Below are 15474 nucleotides of genomic sequence, written 5' to 3' on the forward strand. Positions count from 1 at the left end.
GTCAGGTGCTCTATCACTTGAGCTACATGCCTGGTCCTTTTGCTTTTCACTTTGTCTTTCAGATGGGGGCCTACACTGTTGCCCTGGGGTTGACCTCTGACCCAGATCTTCCTATCTCTGCCTCTCCACGGCTGGAATGACAAGTGTGCTCTACCACACCTTGGACCCTAACATTAAATCTTTAGTATCTTGCTTTCTGCTTTCTCACGCATCAACCTGTTGCCTTTGTAATTCACAGGCAGTCTTCTGAGGAAAGTCTCCTATCCAACTTACACTTCACTTCAAACGAGTCATACTAATGTAACACTCAATATTATCCTGCGGACATCTTTGCCTTATGGTTGACCTACTGCAAATAGGTCATCTACTTTCCTTGGTTTTGGTAAAAAGGATGATTAGATTTCTCAGGGTGAACATATGAGACAATGACTTTGTAGATGTGGAGTCCTTCCTGGATATGTGAAATAAGAATGACAGACTTGGGGTCTTCAATGTTTGAGAAAGTCAAAACTCACTTGCCGTTCAGAGTGGATACTGGCAGCAGTTGGTCTCAGGGCCCTTCCTTCCAATCTCTGAGCTCAGGTGTCATTCTTCTGTCCCCAGCACTCAAATCCTCCCTTTATGGCCCTTCCTGTCCCACTCTCAGATGACCCTCATTCCTAGCTTCTTCCTTAAGCAGCACCATACAGACTGCCTTTGTATCCAGCACTTGGTCTGATTAGGCAGTGATAATGGCAGCACATACTTTACCCTACAGATGCTAGTTTCCTTTCACTGGCCCCTGTTCCTATCCCAAAGACCAGTGGCAAACGTGTTTGAGACAAGAAACCCATTCAGCGCTAGCAATGCTTAGTGAGAAACAAGCTCCTGTCTTTATGAGGGGAAGGCAGCTTCAACATCTAGGAACTGAAGACTTCTTCCATCACATACACTTTGGTACCCACATTTTTTAACTTTAAAAAAGATGATATAAGGAGGTAGTAGAATATGTTGGCTTCATTGAGGCCTTCAATCTCTTGAGGTCACCACACTCTCTGCCTTGAATCCAGCATGCAGCCAATATGGATGTGTGTGTTTTTTTTCTTCACTGTTGCTAGGAGACTGTTGACCAAGGCCAAGTGCACATGCTAATTCATTAAGCCTTATTAGTAACATCTTATCCTCTTGACCTTGTGGTTGTGTTTATCAAGCTTACAAGGCTAAGAAAAAACCCTGTCTTGCTGCCAAGAATTCCATTGGGGTTTTTTGTTGTTGTAGTTTTGCCTTTGTTTCATTTGTGTGGCATATCTAGGGTTTGAACTCATGACCTCATACTTGTTAGGAGAATGATCTTCTACTTCTACTACCTTTCTTGGTTTCATTATTTTTCTGGTAGGGCCCATGCATTTTGACCAAGCTAGTCTCAGACTGTGAGCCTCCTACCTGTCTGTGCCTCATCTGTACCTGGGGTTTCATACCAGAACCACCATGCCCAGCCTGTTTGTTGAGATGGGCCTTGCTAGTTTTTTTGTTCTGGCTAGCCTCATACTATATCCTTCCATCTCCACCCAGTATTTGGTAGTATAGGCATGCCTCTACGAGGTGTGATCAAGTTGTTGGGTGGCCTCCTGCTGCTTAAAGTGTTCCTAGTCAAGCTTTCTTTCCTAGCTGAGCTCAGACTATAGGACTGAGCTTCTGTGTTCCTTGTCTGTTGGCCAGAAGCATCTCAGGTCTTTCACATAGGGCCTTCTCCCATACTTAAGGTGTACAAGATAGGCAGACTGCTCATCAATGGCAAGATGGAAGTACAGGCCTGGGAAACTTAAGCCCAGAGTGATATCTCGTCACTGTTGCTGTATTTTTTGCTTAATTAGTAATGAACCCAGGCTTCCTCCCCAGGGAGGAAGGGTCTGAATGGGAGGTGGAGCTCCTTGGGAGTTATTTTATTATCTTCTTTTATCCAGGAACCCACTGGAATTAAGACAACTAAGGGTATATAAAGCAACTGCTGGCTATGTCTTCTGCCCTGACCTTTTCTTAACACATTTTTATTGTTATCATAAAGGTGATGTACAGGGGAGTTGAAGTTATATAAGTTAGATAAAGAGCTCATTTCTTTTTGTTTGGTTTTGTTTTTTGCCAGTCCTGGGGCTTGAACTCAGGGCCTGAATACTGTCCCTGGCTTCTTTTTGCTCAAGGCTAGCACTCTGCCCCTTGAGCAACAATGCCACTTCCACCTTTTTCTATATATGTAGTGCTGAGGAATCGAACCCAGGGCTTCATGTATATGAGATGAGCACTTTACCACTAGGCCATATTCCCAGCCCCACTCATTTCTTTTATAACAATGTCACCCCTTCCCTTGCTCTTTCCCAGTTTTTCTCTCCCATCCTCACCCACAAGTTGTATATACAGAAGTTTATTTTCAGCATAGTTTCTTGTGAATACCACTATTGAATTTGTTCATCCTTTGTCCCACCATTTCTGTGACCCCTCTTTTCCTCTCAAAAGATAGATAAATGAACAAACAAGAAAAAAGGGGGAGAAATGAAAACAGAAACACACATACACAAAAGAAACCTGCTGTTTATCCTTTCCTCTGGCTAAGAGTAAGAAACTCTGCAGGTCCCACAGTGACCAAGGGAGAACAAAGTCAGAGGGGAAGGTGTGTGTAAACCAACATGGTAGGTAAAGCTGGTGACCCCCAGAGAAAGCTGGGCGTCCAGAGGGCTGAGGAAATGAATGATGAGGTGCTATGCTAAAAGACCAAGCATGTCCGTGGTAGACTATCCTTAAGCAGAAGGAGTTTAACTTTATTCTCAAGGGACTGCCCATGTCTGAGGCACTTGCTATAAAGACTCATAAATTCTGGCAGAGCCAGTATGCCGATGAACCCCCCAAACTGGGGAGCTGGAACCTGAGCCTCAGTGCTTGTTGCTTTCAACCCTGCACAGCCTGACCTAGGGCTTCTGTTGGCCCAGCATGTTATGTGAATATTATCATTTCTCTGTGGGTCAAGATGCACAAGGAGTTGGAAGCAAGGAAGCTAAGGGTCTGGTTGGTACTGGGGGAGCAGAGGTCCTGAGGCTGGCTCTGTCTCTCCCTCAGGTGTGGCGTGTGGATCATATTCTCAGTGCTCCTATCCCAGCTCCAGTCTTGCTGCTGGGAAGACTTTTCATCACAGATATTATCCATTATGAATGAGCCTGGAGTAGGTGCTGGTGAATAATTGAGCAGGTTTTAGGTGCAGTGTGAACCATAAAGAGACGAAGGAATGGGGGGAAGAGCCAGGGAAAGAATTTCAAGTTCTGCCATGCCAAAAGGACACTGCGCATATGCTTTCTAGCATTTTCCAGAAGGTCTAGCAGTGGCTTTTGCTTTTGTTTATTTTGTACTCCATCTGGTGATTTATGGCTTGTGTGAGCTGGCCATCTTTGGCTAATAACTTTTAAAAAGTCACCTACTAGTTTCTTTCAGTAGCAGTGTATATTCATCCCATTGGTTTCAAATACCAAGCAAGTGCCTCTGGAAATCTCAAGCAAGAGCGATTTTTAAGAGCTATAGAAGGGCTGGGTGTTGGTGTATCACGCCTGTAATCCTAGCTACTCAGGAGGCTGAGATTTGAGGATCACAATTCAAAGCCAGCCCAGGTGGGAAAGTCCATGAGACTCTTAATCTCCACTTAACGTTACATCAGAAAAATGGAAGTAGACCTGTGGCTCAAAGTGGTAGAGTGCTGGCCTTGAGTGAAAGAACACAGGGACAGCGCCCAGACCCTGAGCCCCACAACCAACAACAACAAAAAAAAAAAAAAAGGCAAAAAAAGAAAAAGTGATAGAAGCCAGGCTTCTCTGGGAACTAGGGAGAACCAACACCGAGTGATTTTCTTCCTTTTAAATATCTAACAGGAAGAAAAAAGTATTAGAGACTCGCTCGGTGCCATCAGCCAGGAAAGATGCTCAGTGTTTGAAAAGGGCTTTCTCAAACAATGTCTGGCTGCTGTAGAAATTGCATCAGGTTGACCCAAGCTGTAGTAGCTGCAATCTGGCAGCCAGCAGAAGCAATGGTGAGAGAACTGGGAACCCCACAGACACCTCCTCTCTGAGCTTGTCCACAGCACAAGAAACCAACAACCGGCAGATTTCCCACCTCTGGGTTGGTTTAGATCTTTGCGTCTCTTTTCTAGCACAGCACAAAACTAAGGAAGTGGACTTGAAGAGAAACCTGACTGCATGTTTGGTGAGGAAAGCTGAAGCCTTTGGTTAAGGTGAATGCTTTGTTCATCAGTGTTCTACTAGTGGGCGTGGACCAATAAGAGGCCCCAGGACTATGGGAGGCCTTCCTGCAGCCCCTGCCTTCTACCTTCACAGCAATCCCACTACCTCATTCCTGTGCACTCCTTCCACTCTCATCTCCCAGGGTGTTGTCCTGTTCTTCCTTATCATCTCTATGGAACCAGTAGGCACAGTTTTCTCTGAAGCCTAGTGTGGAATTATCTATTGACTTCCTAGAACTCAGGCTGGTTCTGGGACAGCTCTTTTCTGAGTTTGGGTAGCTGACTTGTCACATGGCTCTTACAACACAGCACAAGGCTGACAGGGATGCCTGATTAACATAAAGATGGGCAAGGGTTTACTTCTAAGCATCCTGTGTCCCCAGAGGTCTAGCTACTTGCTAGCCAGAGTCTGTAAGCTCAGCCCCACCCCCTTCCCAGATGTGTTCTAATGTGGGGCCCGAAAGAACATTTTTCCCATCCCCAGCCTCTTCCACCTGAGCTGGATGCTTCTTCACAGCTTCTATAAACATAACGGAGTTTGGGGTGTGTGAAACTTGGTGATGGCACCTCAGGGCCCAGTTTATTTTCCCCAGAAATAGTAGGTGCTGTTGCCATCTGGGTGAGCATCAGAAACATCAGCTGATGGTGTTTTACCCATGACGCATGACACAAAGCTACTCAGGCATCAAGGGGTTAATGGAAGGGGGATCAGACTCCCTGGGAGGTGGTCACATCTCCTGTTACATGTTGCATCAGTGACTGGAAACAGTCCCCCAATCAGCCCTGGTCACAAGCAGCTGCACTAGAGCTGGCCCAGCTGCCCAGACAGCACCTGGGAACATGGAGAACTTTTGGATGTACCAGTTTGAGTGTCAGGAAGAAGAGGTAGGTGCAGCCTCAGGCATCAAGTTCTTTGCTTTGCTCGTCCTGTGAGATGGATAAGTTGTTCCCTTTCCCTCGACCAGAGAAATTAAGTGAACAAAGAGGAGTAAGTGGGCAGAGGGGGCATCTCCTCAGATGGAGGAAATGCAGTCAGCTTTGCCTGCAGCTTGGGAGTCTCCGTGGCCCCAGAGGGCAGAGGCTGTTGTTTTTCAGCTGTTTCCTCATCAGCTGTGCATCCTGGTTCTTTACGTTCTGATTTTCACTTGCTCCTATTCTGTGCTCTCTCTATTGTGGCTTCTGTCTCCATGCTGTTGATGAAAATGAATGTGGCTAATGCCTTGTGCAGGAGGAACGGCTTTGCTGGTAAATGAGGGAATAAGTGCAATGTGTTCTAGTACCATGCTTGGCACAGAGTAAAAGCCTTGGAAAACTGGTAGCTGTTTACCCTTCTTAGAAGATATTGTGTTGTTACAGCAAACCTGAGTTCTCAATCCCATCTCTTGTTTGTTGTTTATTTGGTTGGTTTCTCTATAGCCCAGGCTGGCTTCAAATTTGTAATCCTCCTATCTCAGACTCCCAAGTGCTGGGATTACTGGCATACACCTCCATGCCCAGCTTAGTTGTGTCTATTAATATAGGTGGCTTAATAAAAGTGACTTCTTTTATTCCCATTGAGCCTGTAGCCAATGGTCTAGAAATGAAAATATTGGCAAAACTTCAAGAAATGGACTGAGCTTGGCATCAGTGGTTCATACCTATAATCCTAGCTACTCAGGAAGCTGAAATCTGAGGATTGTGGTTTGAAACCAGCTCAGTAGGAAACTCCATGAGATTATTATCTCCAATTAACCACCAAATATGGAAAAATGGAGCTGTGACTCAAGTGGTAGAGCCTTAGTCTTAAGCAAAGAAAACAACTCTGGAATAGCACTCAGGCTCTGAGTCTAAGCCTCCACTCTGACACACACACACACACACACACACACACACACACACACACACACACACAGAGAGAGAGAGAGAGAGAGAGAAAGTTAAGGAATCGAATAAAAGACTCCCTCGTTTGAACAAGTTGTGCTGTTTCAGGTACCTTCTATGAGGCTGTTTCAAATAGAGGAGACTGGCCTCTACTTACAGATGAGCTTTATGAGATGATACAACGCTTCCCCCTGACACTGTGGCTCTGGATTATAACTAACTGGTTAGCTTTATTCCCCCCTGAGAACACAACTTCTGGGACATTGAACCCTTGTGATGGAGGTAAAATGAGTCCTTTTAGGAGTCTCCACTTTTGGAGGAGATTTCTGCCAGGCAGTATTTCCTGAGGTCCGGGGCTGGGGGAGGGGGCGGGGGTGGGAAGAGGCAGGTCAACTCCCTGTAACCCTCAAACAGGTTTACATTTGGGGCTAGGAAGAGGAAGGCTTTGCCTTTGGGGAAGGAACAGACTTGGTGAGAATTGTTTAACCACAACACAAAACATTCCATTGGTATTAATTGAATCCATTGTGATTGTATATATAAAACACATCATTAAGCTCAGGCTATTATCATTTTAATGGCATAATTATGCCCCTCAATGCCTATACTAACTTCCCTCCTTCACCACATTAAAGAAATACAAATGTGCATTGATAATATCGCTTGAATTGAAAGTGAATAGTTGCGGATTTGTACTCAGTTTTGGTCTTCAGAAGCACAAACGTATTTTGGAGTAAGAAAAATGTTGAATCGTATCTTTGGGATTTTAAAAATAGTTTTAACAAGGAATAAGGCTTATTTAGACCAGTAAAATCATCAAGGTACATGGATTGAGAAAAGAGATAAGCTGATACGCAAAAGTGGAAAGGCTGAAACTCAAAACCCCCACACGTAGTTTCAAAACAAAGTTGATCACATGTAAGTGCAGTGCCACATGTCCAGAACCCACACTAAGCAGAGGGGTTTTCATTTCATTTCATCCTTGTTCTCATTTCCTTTTTCCTCTGTTAGAAGATAGCCATCTATGCATCTTTCCATTCAGCACCTGTATTGAACTGTTGTATATTTTATGAGGAGCTCTGTATTGGGCACTCAAGAGAGGAAACTTGTAAACTGAATATAAAGCCTGTCTTTGTGGTGCTTATTAAAGTATTGTAATGAAGGTATTATTATCCTGTAATGTTTTTTATAAAATATAGGGAGAAAGTGATGAGGTTTGTGAATGGCACAGATAACAATGCATATGAATGATTCTTTCTGGAAGGGGGTATTCTGTCACTTAAGAGAATTAGGGAGGCTGCATGAAAGAGGTGATCATTGGAATGGATCTTTGGAGGCTGCTTGTGGATTTACAGTTTGGACAAGAGTAGAAACAACAAAGGCACTGAGCAGAAACAGGCTGGGAAGAGGAGGTAGTGAAGTTTGGCTTGATGATAAAAGGCTAAGAACAAGAAGGGGAGCAGAAACCAATAAGGAATTTAAGTCCAAACCTTGGAATGCCTTAAGTACCAAGGCCCGTGGTCTAGAAAGTATTCCATATACAAAGAAGAAGGACAGAGAGTTTCCAAATTGAGGATGCTGTACTTGGCAGTTGTTTTAAGCCACTCAAAATAAGAGGGAGTAGGCACTGAGCAAGAAGTCTAGTGGAAAAGGTGCATGAGCTTGTTCATGTTAGTCTTATGAAAAAGAAAAAGCCAGACACACCTTGTCCTCAGTATCTGTGAGGTGGTCCACTTATGTAAAATTAGTAAATAGCTCAGTCACTGGGTTTCTCCTTGCATGATAGGGACCAGTTCACTGGAACCCATCGAAGTGGGCTAGAGTTAGAGTTGCCAGGGGTCTTTCACTGAATATCCTACTCTGCACAAGCTGTGCTATGAATTAACACACTGCTTAGGGCAGGTGCATAGAAGTCTCTTCTGCAAATTAATCATCATAATGGCCTCATCCCCAACCCTATTTTCCCAGAATGCTTTCTTGTATAGACAGTGGCCATGCCCAAAGTTGCACGCAATAATTCTAGATTATACACACACACACACACACCTCAGCCCCTCATGAACTGTTCTCCCTAATACGCCATAATGAGTGTGAGGGCTTAGGAGTTAGTGTGAAATTTTTGTGCTATGATTTTATAGAGCCTTCTGTTTGCTTTTTCACTTTATCCGTGAATGAAATTTGAATGGGGAAGAGAACCAGATGAGATGAAAGGAACACATCTAGGATTGGGTTCTGGCCTGGTTAATGCTCTCCTGGAGAGACAAAATGGTTTTTGTAATGGTTGGGATTGTGAAAGACCTGCGAATGGTTGAGTATTTTGTATGTGTCTGGGCACTGTTGCTCCTCCTGCCAGATGCCAGGGCATCTTGAGTGTGTAACTACTTCTTTCTCCTGAAACTTAAGATACAATTTTACCTACCCAACCACATATAAAATTAAAATAGCTGTCATTTTTAAGGGGGAAATGTCATCTTCCCTGTAATCAATCACATTGTGCTTCTGAAAATGGATTCTCATGTTGGAAAGCCAAATCCTAGTGGCTATGAAAACTCCATAGAGTTGATTCATATTTACTTCAGCAAATCACCAGAGTTTGATCTGGGGCCTTCCAAGTCCTGGGCATTATGGCAGGAAAAGATTGTGTCTTCTCCACTGGAGAAATTGTAAAAACAAACAAACAAACAAAAAACACACCAAGAAGCTTAACTTTAACAGCTAGCTTCAAATTCTAACTATATGTACATTTTTAGAAAAAAATGTTTTTAAGTCATAATGACTTGTGAGGGATTATAATTTTTTATATAACCATTTCATTAGCTACTCATTAGAGTGAGATCTGAAGATCATGGCTCAAAGCCAGTCTGGGAAGAAAAAACTCTTCAAGACACATTTTTTTAATGAAGGTGTTTCATAGTCCTGAAACTAAGTAGTTAAAGAAAATCCAATCCAACTAGCTTCCCCAGGGACTAGACCCTTAAAATCTTTGTGACAGAGAAAATTACTTGGAGGAAAGAAATGAGCCATAAATATCAAAGGAAGCTCTTTAAATTTGAAGAAAAAAAAGCTGTGGAAATGTAAAGGCATTAAATTCTCATACTTTCCTACATTAATTTTGAGTAGGCCAAACAGTGCTAAATCAGTAAGTACCCACCAACTCTCCTGGGTGCTGAATGAAAAATCACGTGTGCTGCTTTTTAAAGGCAGGCATGGCTGCTTTACCATGGCCAGAGGCCATGGGGTCAGGGTATTTTATGTCTGTTGTTCCCCTGTGCCTGCTCTGTGGCTCAACTACAAAGCATCCGTTTCTGCATGTGACTATTTAAAGGGCTCGCTGTTCCTCACCTCCCTGCCTTGAATCAGGTAATAACATGGCCAGAGGCTGGAACCATACAACCTCTGGGTCTGAATAATAATCATGCATTTCACATCATTTGATTCATTTGGTGACTCCTTATAGTCTCTATAATTCACAACTTGGGAGACAAAAAAGGGAGTTGGGTTTTTTTTTTTTCTTCCAATTTTACATAATGTTCTCTAAGGTCCTTTTTATCAGTTACCTTGCCCTCTGCCTGCAGTACCTCTGCTTTGTGAAACATCCTCCCTTTCCATGTCAAAGTATTTTACTACTAGACGTAGATTCAAGCAAATGCTAGTGCCTCCCTCACATCCACACACTTCCCAAGAGAATGTTTCCTGTGTGTTTTCTGCCTGCTGTGGTACATCACTCAGCATCTTGCTCTCAAAAGTGCCATCTTCTTGATCTTCTCTGGCTCCCTTGAAGATGTCCTTTGTCTCCCAAGATGCTTTCAAACATGTAGACATGTTCTTGTATCAACTTGGGGATATTCTTAGAGCCTGTGTCCATCCCGTCCCTGTGCCCGCTTATTTGGCCATTCACCCAGCAGACATTAACGGTGTACCTGCTGTATTCTGTGCACTGGGACATGATCACTTCCAACAGGGCCAGCCTGTACTCAGCTACACCCGAGGCTCCATCACACCCAGCGGGGATCCTGAATCCAAAACCACTTTGTTTTCAAACATATCACTTGGGCTGGGAATGTGGCTTAATGGTAGAATGCTGGTCTAGCATGCATGAAGCCCTGGGTTCAATTCCTCAGCACCACATATATAGAAAATGGCCAGAAGTGGCGCTGTGGCTCAAGTGGCAGAGTGCTAGCCTTGAGCAAAAAGAAGCCAGGGACATTGCCCAGGCCCTGAGCCAAGCCCCAGGACTGGTAAAAAAAAATAATAATAATAAAAAATAAATAAATAAATAAATAATAAAATTAAACTCAAACATATCACTTGACAAAGGATCTCAACCATTCCAGAATCATCCAACGTTATGTGTCTTATGCTGAAATGCTGACATTTCTCTGAATTTTTAGTGGCCCATAGATCAAATCACACAACATATGTGACTTCTGAGTCAGCCAGGAAAACCCAGGTGGAGAAGTTTCCAGTCATCAAAATCATACCCAGCTGCTTCTTTAAAAAGATATGCTGCACTGGGGGAAAGCAAAGGAAGGGGTGACATTGACCAAAGGAGAAATGTACATATTACCTGAATTGTAAAATAGTAACCTCTCTGCACAGCACCTTAATAACAATTATTAAGACATGCTTCAGTTTTTACTTTTTTACTCATACCATCTTAGGCAGTTTTACAAGACAATTTGGTATGCTAAGTATTTGTAATTTTTCTTAAGAAAAAAATTAGGAGCTGGGACTGTGGCTTAGTGGTAGAGTGTTTGCCTAGTATGCATGAAGCCCTGGGATCGATTCCTTAGTACCACATAAACAGAAAAGGCCAGAAGTGGTGTGATGGCCCAAGTGGTAGAGTGCCTTGAGTAAGAGACGCTCAGGAACAATGCCCAGGCCCTAAGTTCAAGCCCCAGGATTGACCAAAAATAATAATAACTTATGTGTAGGACCTGAAGTTTGACATGTTTTCTCTCTCAACAGTGAGCCTGAGGGAGAAAATGACCCCCAGCTCTAAAATTCCTTTCAAGAAATGGCAGAGGTTCAAAAGTAAAGCTTGAGTGCCCCAGGCCCATCCTGTGTACTGGCAGTTCCTTTCCAAAGGGCTGTCCCCACCCTGGAGTGTCCTTCAGCAGTGTTCTGCTTGTTCTCACTGCTGTCTGTGCTGTTGCTGTGTTTCAGTCTCCGTCTCCTGGCAGCTCCTCGCCCCTGGGTGCAGAGTCATCGAGCACACCCCTTCATCCCAGTGACCCCGCGGAAGCCTCCACAAATAAAGAGGTAGGGTGTCCTGGCCACCAGCCTGTTTTGCTGCATTCTAACACTGCTGTGTGATTCCTCCAGCCCTTTCCAGAGCTCCTGACCTAGATTACTCTGGAGAGGAAGAGTCTGATCTCTCCAATGTGTGGTCCATCTACTAAAGCCATGGCATCCAGCCTGGTAGCTACGAACCAAGGTGTCTATTTCAATGAATGAACAAAATGAAAATGCTGTATCCTCAGGCACACTAGAGCCACAGTGGCTAGTGGCTTCCACAGTGAACAGGACATGTAGAACACTAGGATCACTGCACAAAGTTCTATTGGACAGCATTGGCTATTGAACACCAACCACTCCACATCCCAGGACCCTTCCACCTGTCAATATTTGACTTCTGGTACCATAGATTGGCCACTGTGATTCCAGTTCACATCGTTTGTCCATGCAGTAGACCAGAGAAGCCCACCACCAGGCTCTCTCATATAAGTACCAATTAGGTGACTGTTGCGTTCCCCCCCGCCCCGTGCTTGCTCTGTCTACAGCAGAGCATCCAACATGACTTTCTCAGACATCATTGGAGGATGCTGTCCTTCTGTACAGTCCATTAGTATACTCACCAGTCTCATCTACCTGCCAGGCCCTTGAAATGTGGCCAGAAGGATGGATGCTCACATGAACTTAAATAGCCACATGTGGCTGGAAGCTACTTGGATAGAATAGCACTTAAGGCATCCCTTTGGGACAAGTTGTATATTCATCCTACTTAAGGTAAACTCTGACAGAAGATATTTCAGTGAGATGCTACTTGCTCCTCCTAAGGTTTCTGGAGCTACAAAAGAACAGGTGTTTTTCCCTGAGGGGGATCCACTTCCTTCTTTAGCACCCAGTGTCCTTTTACACCCAGGGGGCAGCCATCCTACCTATTTGAGCACCAGAATCATGTAAATATTGGCCCACACAATCTGTGTGAGCTCAGCTTGCTCTAAATGTAAATGCTCCCTCACCAACACTAAGGATGTGTGTTAAAGAGGTAAACCATATGGGCTAGAGAGGCTTGTTTCTGCCAAGGGCCATTTGGATATTTAGAACATCATTGACAGGTCATATAAAATTAACAAGTTAGGCAGCCAGGCCTCTCGGGCAGCCAATGAGAAGAAGCATATGTGTCTGTCTTATTACATATCAAATGAATTGTCTGGTCTTACATGACATTCCCCACTCTGGATTAAAGACTCATTGTGTCATGGTTTTGCATGTTAAATGGAAGAAAAAAATCTGGTGAAACCTGGGTGAAAGATTGCTCACCAAGTTTAACCCTTGAAGTATCACAGACTGTTGAAGTATCACATACTATTGATGTGAGGGAGATGTATATATTTTCTTACCCTGTGTTAAACAAGCATAGAGAAACTTTCTCTGAGGTGACACCAACGTTAGATTTAGACTGGAGATACACCACTTTTTTCTCTGGTCTCTCCTCAGACCCTAGACTACTAGAACACAAGTGACAGTGCCATAGTTTCTGCCTTACCCCACATTGCATTTGCTTCAGCCTTCATTCATAGCACATGGGGCATGAAGACAAGGAGAAGAGTCATAGCTGCAATGACAGCAGAATTGGGCATTGTTAGTTACTGAGTATCATGGTGTGATGAGCACCAGGCTGAGCAAATGCTAGGTTATACCTTATTTAATCCTGAGGACAATTATAAGGCAGATATCATCACCCTCATTTGTGAGTGGAGACAGCTGAAGGGTCAGTTAAGTGACCTGAGGTCACAGAGCTCACAAGTGACCAACCAGGATTTGAATCCAGAAGTTCCGTTGGCCCAGGCTCTTAACTTTGAGGATCTGCTACCCTAGAGTGGCAGGTGTTTGCACCCCCAAGCACCCAGAGAGTCTCAGCCTTTAACTTTTTAAATACAACTTTCTTGGTTCTTGAGTGGCCAAGGGTCCACTGATGTTGATCTGAGGTCATGTATGAGAAAACAAAGGATTGACCAAACGTCAGCCTTTGGTTGTGCGGCAGAGAAAATAAGCAAGGCAAATGTTTTAGTTTCTCTGTTCCTGTAAGACTTGCTGCATGTTTCTGTATATCCTCAGAAATAATGAACACCCGCTTTGTGTGCAATAATTACAGATTCTTGCAGAAAATTCCTTTTAAAAAAATTTATTCTCCCAGAGACTGAAGAAAAGCTAGTCACGAGCTCATAAATAACAAATACGTGAACATACCCAATGATCACTGTTATAGCTCTAAATAAAACAGCTTTTATAACTCTAGATAAAGTAATTCTTCAGTAGCTTCTGCACAATGTCTTTAAAATTAACATTAAGAAAAGTAGCCCAAGAAATTCTGAATTGCTTTCTTGGATGTATCTGGAGACTATACCATCTTGATTATGTGACCTCTCCTTACCCCAAAGCTCTGACTGCTAGGGTCAAGGGCATGTGGAGGGAAAAATAATAATCTTAGAATGTTTATTCCTTGTGAAGAAGCTAACTTCCATCTGCCTACCGTGAATTCAGCTGAGTGTTTTCTTCAAGAGATGCGATAGGAGGTGTGGCTCAAGTCATAGATCCCCAGCCAATGAGTGAAAGCCAGCATCAGATACTAAGTTCTAGCCTTATTAAAAAAAAAAAATATATATATATATATATATATATATATATATATATAGCAGAGGTAGTCTTAGCTACTGACACTCAATGGGGCTTGTGTTTTCACTTAAGTAAGTGGAAAGTAAAATAAATGTACAACATGATAGAAGTTGGAATTCCTTTCCTCCTGCTCATATACTCTGGCTTGCTCCTGGTATGCACTGCCTTAGCAGCTGACAGTATTTTGGTCCTGTGCCCAAGAGACTCAGCTTCATTAGTTCAAGGAGCTATTTTCTTTTATATCTCGTGAGCGAGTCTGCAGGAGGTATTCTGAAAATTGCCGCCGTGTGACCTACTATGTGATTCGTGTGGAATTCTTGTTACTATCCTGAATTTCAGTTCGCTTTAAGACAAGGTTCCTTTACATGCTCCAAATTTTCCACATGGCAATAAAAAATGGCAAGTCTTAACTAATCATGCCTTTGCATTCTCCTTTTTTTTTCCCCCAGTAAAGAGCACTATGTACAATGCCAGAGCCCTCTCATCCAGTCCACCAGCCTCCCCAGGGCAGACCCTCTATCCAGGTCAAGCTATTGAGTGGCAATGCTGGGCTAGCTGCCCCTTCTCTAAGAGGTGTACATTTCATCATCATGATACCTGAGAGCTTCTCAGCAGTGGAAACCTTGACTCTCCAAACCCCTTTTCCCCATTTCAGGACCTCATCTTTCACATGAGCTCTCCTCCAGTACTTGCTGTCACTCTACCCCAGACATTCCAGCTACTTGTCCTGTTAGTTTGAAGTAAAAATGAATTTCCTTCCCCTTTTTATTATCAAATGGAGTTTTATCTAGGACATTTGTTCTTAAAGGAGACACTGGCAAGTTTTTCACCGCCCCACCCCCCCACCAAGTGCTTGCATTTAAACTGTCAGCCAGTTGGGTTGAACAAGCTTTCTAGCTTATCAGCCAACTTCCAACAAGACTGGCATCTGCTATAACATGTTACTTAATAAAGTTCCAGAATTTGTAATGTCTCTTCTCTTTTTGTGTGATCTCATTTTTAAGGAAACACAGACTAATTTATATAATGGGATTCTTCAAATCAATCCATAAGAGATGAAAGGAAGAGGAAAAAAATCGAATACAAGTTTTTAACTCAGAAATTCTTTGCAGCAAAGACCTAAAACAGAATTTTTCAAGGGGATTCTTCATTTAAGTATGCAATCATACTGTTGGTGCTTTTACTAGTCAACTGTTTTTCACGTGGTACAGGTTCCTAAGAATGCAGATCATGCCCTTCTCATTGCTATTGCTGATTATAGATTTTAGTCTGTGGGTCATTTTCAAGCTGACATATACTTTTCCCCAAAATGTAGTGGCTTATTAAAATCTGAATGGACTGTTCTGGGTTGTAAATGACCTTTAATAATAAATGCATAAGTTTATCCACAATTTACTTTCTCTAATGAAAAATGGTCGATCACTGGTTAACAAATGCCAACGGTGATGTATTTCTTT

At 43.1% G+C, this 15474-nt stretch overlaps 1 protein-coding gene across 2 annotated transcripts in view; it reads left to right on the forward strand.

Annotated features, from left to right (window-relative positions):
• The window catches only part of Apba1 (amyloid beta precursor protein binding family A member 1), a 210699-nt gene that overhangs the window by 160773 nt on the left and 34452 nt on the right, over positions 1-15474 (forward strand). For both annotated transcript variants that reach the window (XM_048332822.1, XM_048332813.1), the window contains one exon: positions 11282-11377. In XM_048332822.1, coding sequence (XP_048188779.1) covers positions 11282-11377 — 96 coding nt within the window. The remainder of the gene's footprint in view (positions 1-11281; positions 11378-15474) is intronic.

Source organism: Perognathus longimembris, chromosome 1 (assembly GCF_023159225.1).
Source record: "Perognathus longimembris pacificus isolate PPM17 chromosome 1, ASM2315922v1, whole genome shotgun sequence".
Classification (NCBI taxonomy): Eukaryota; Metazoa; Chordata; class Mammalia; order Rodentia; family Heteromyidae; genus Perognathus; species Perognathus longimembris.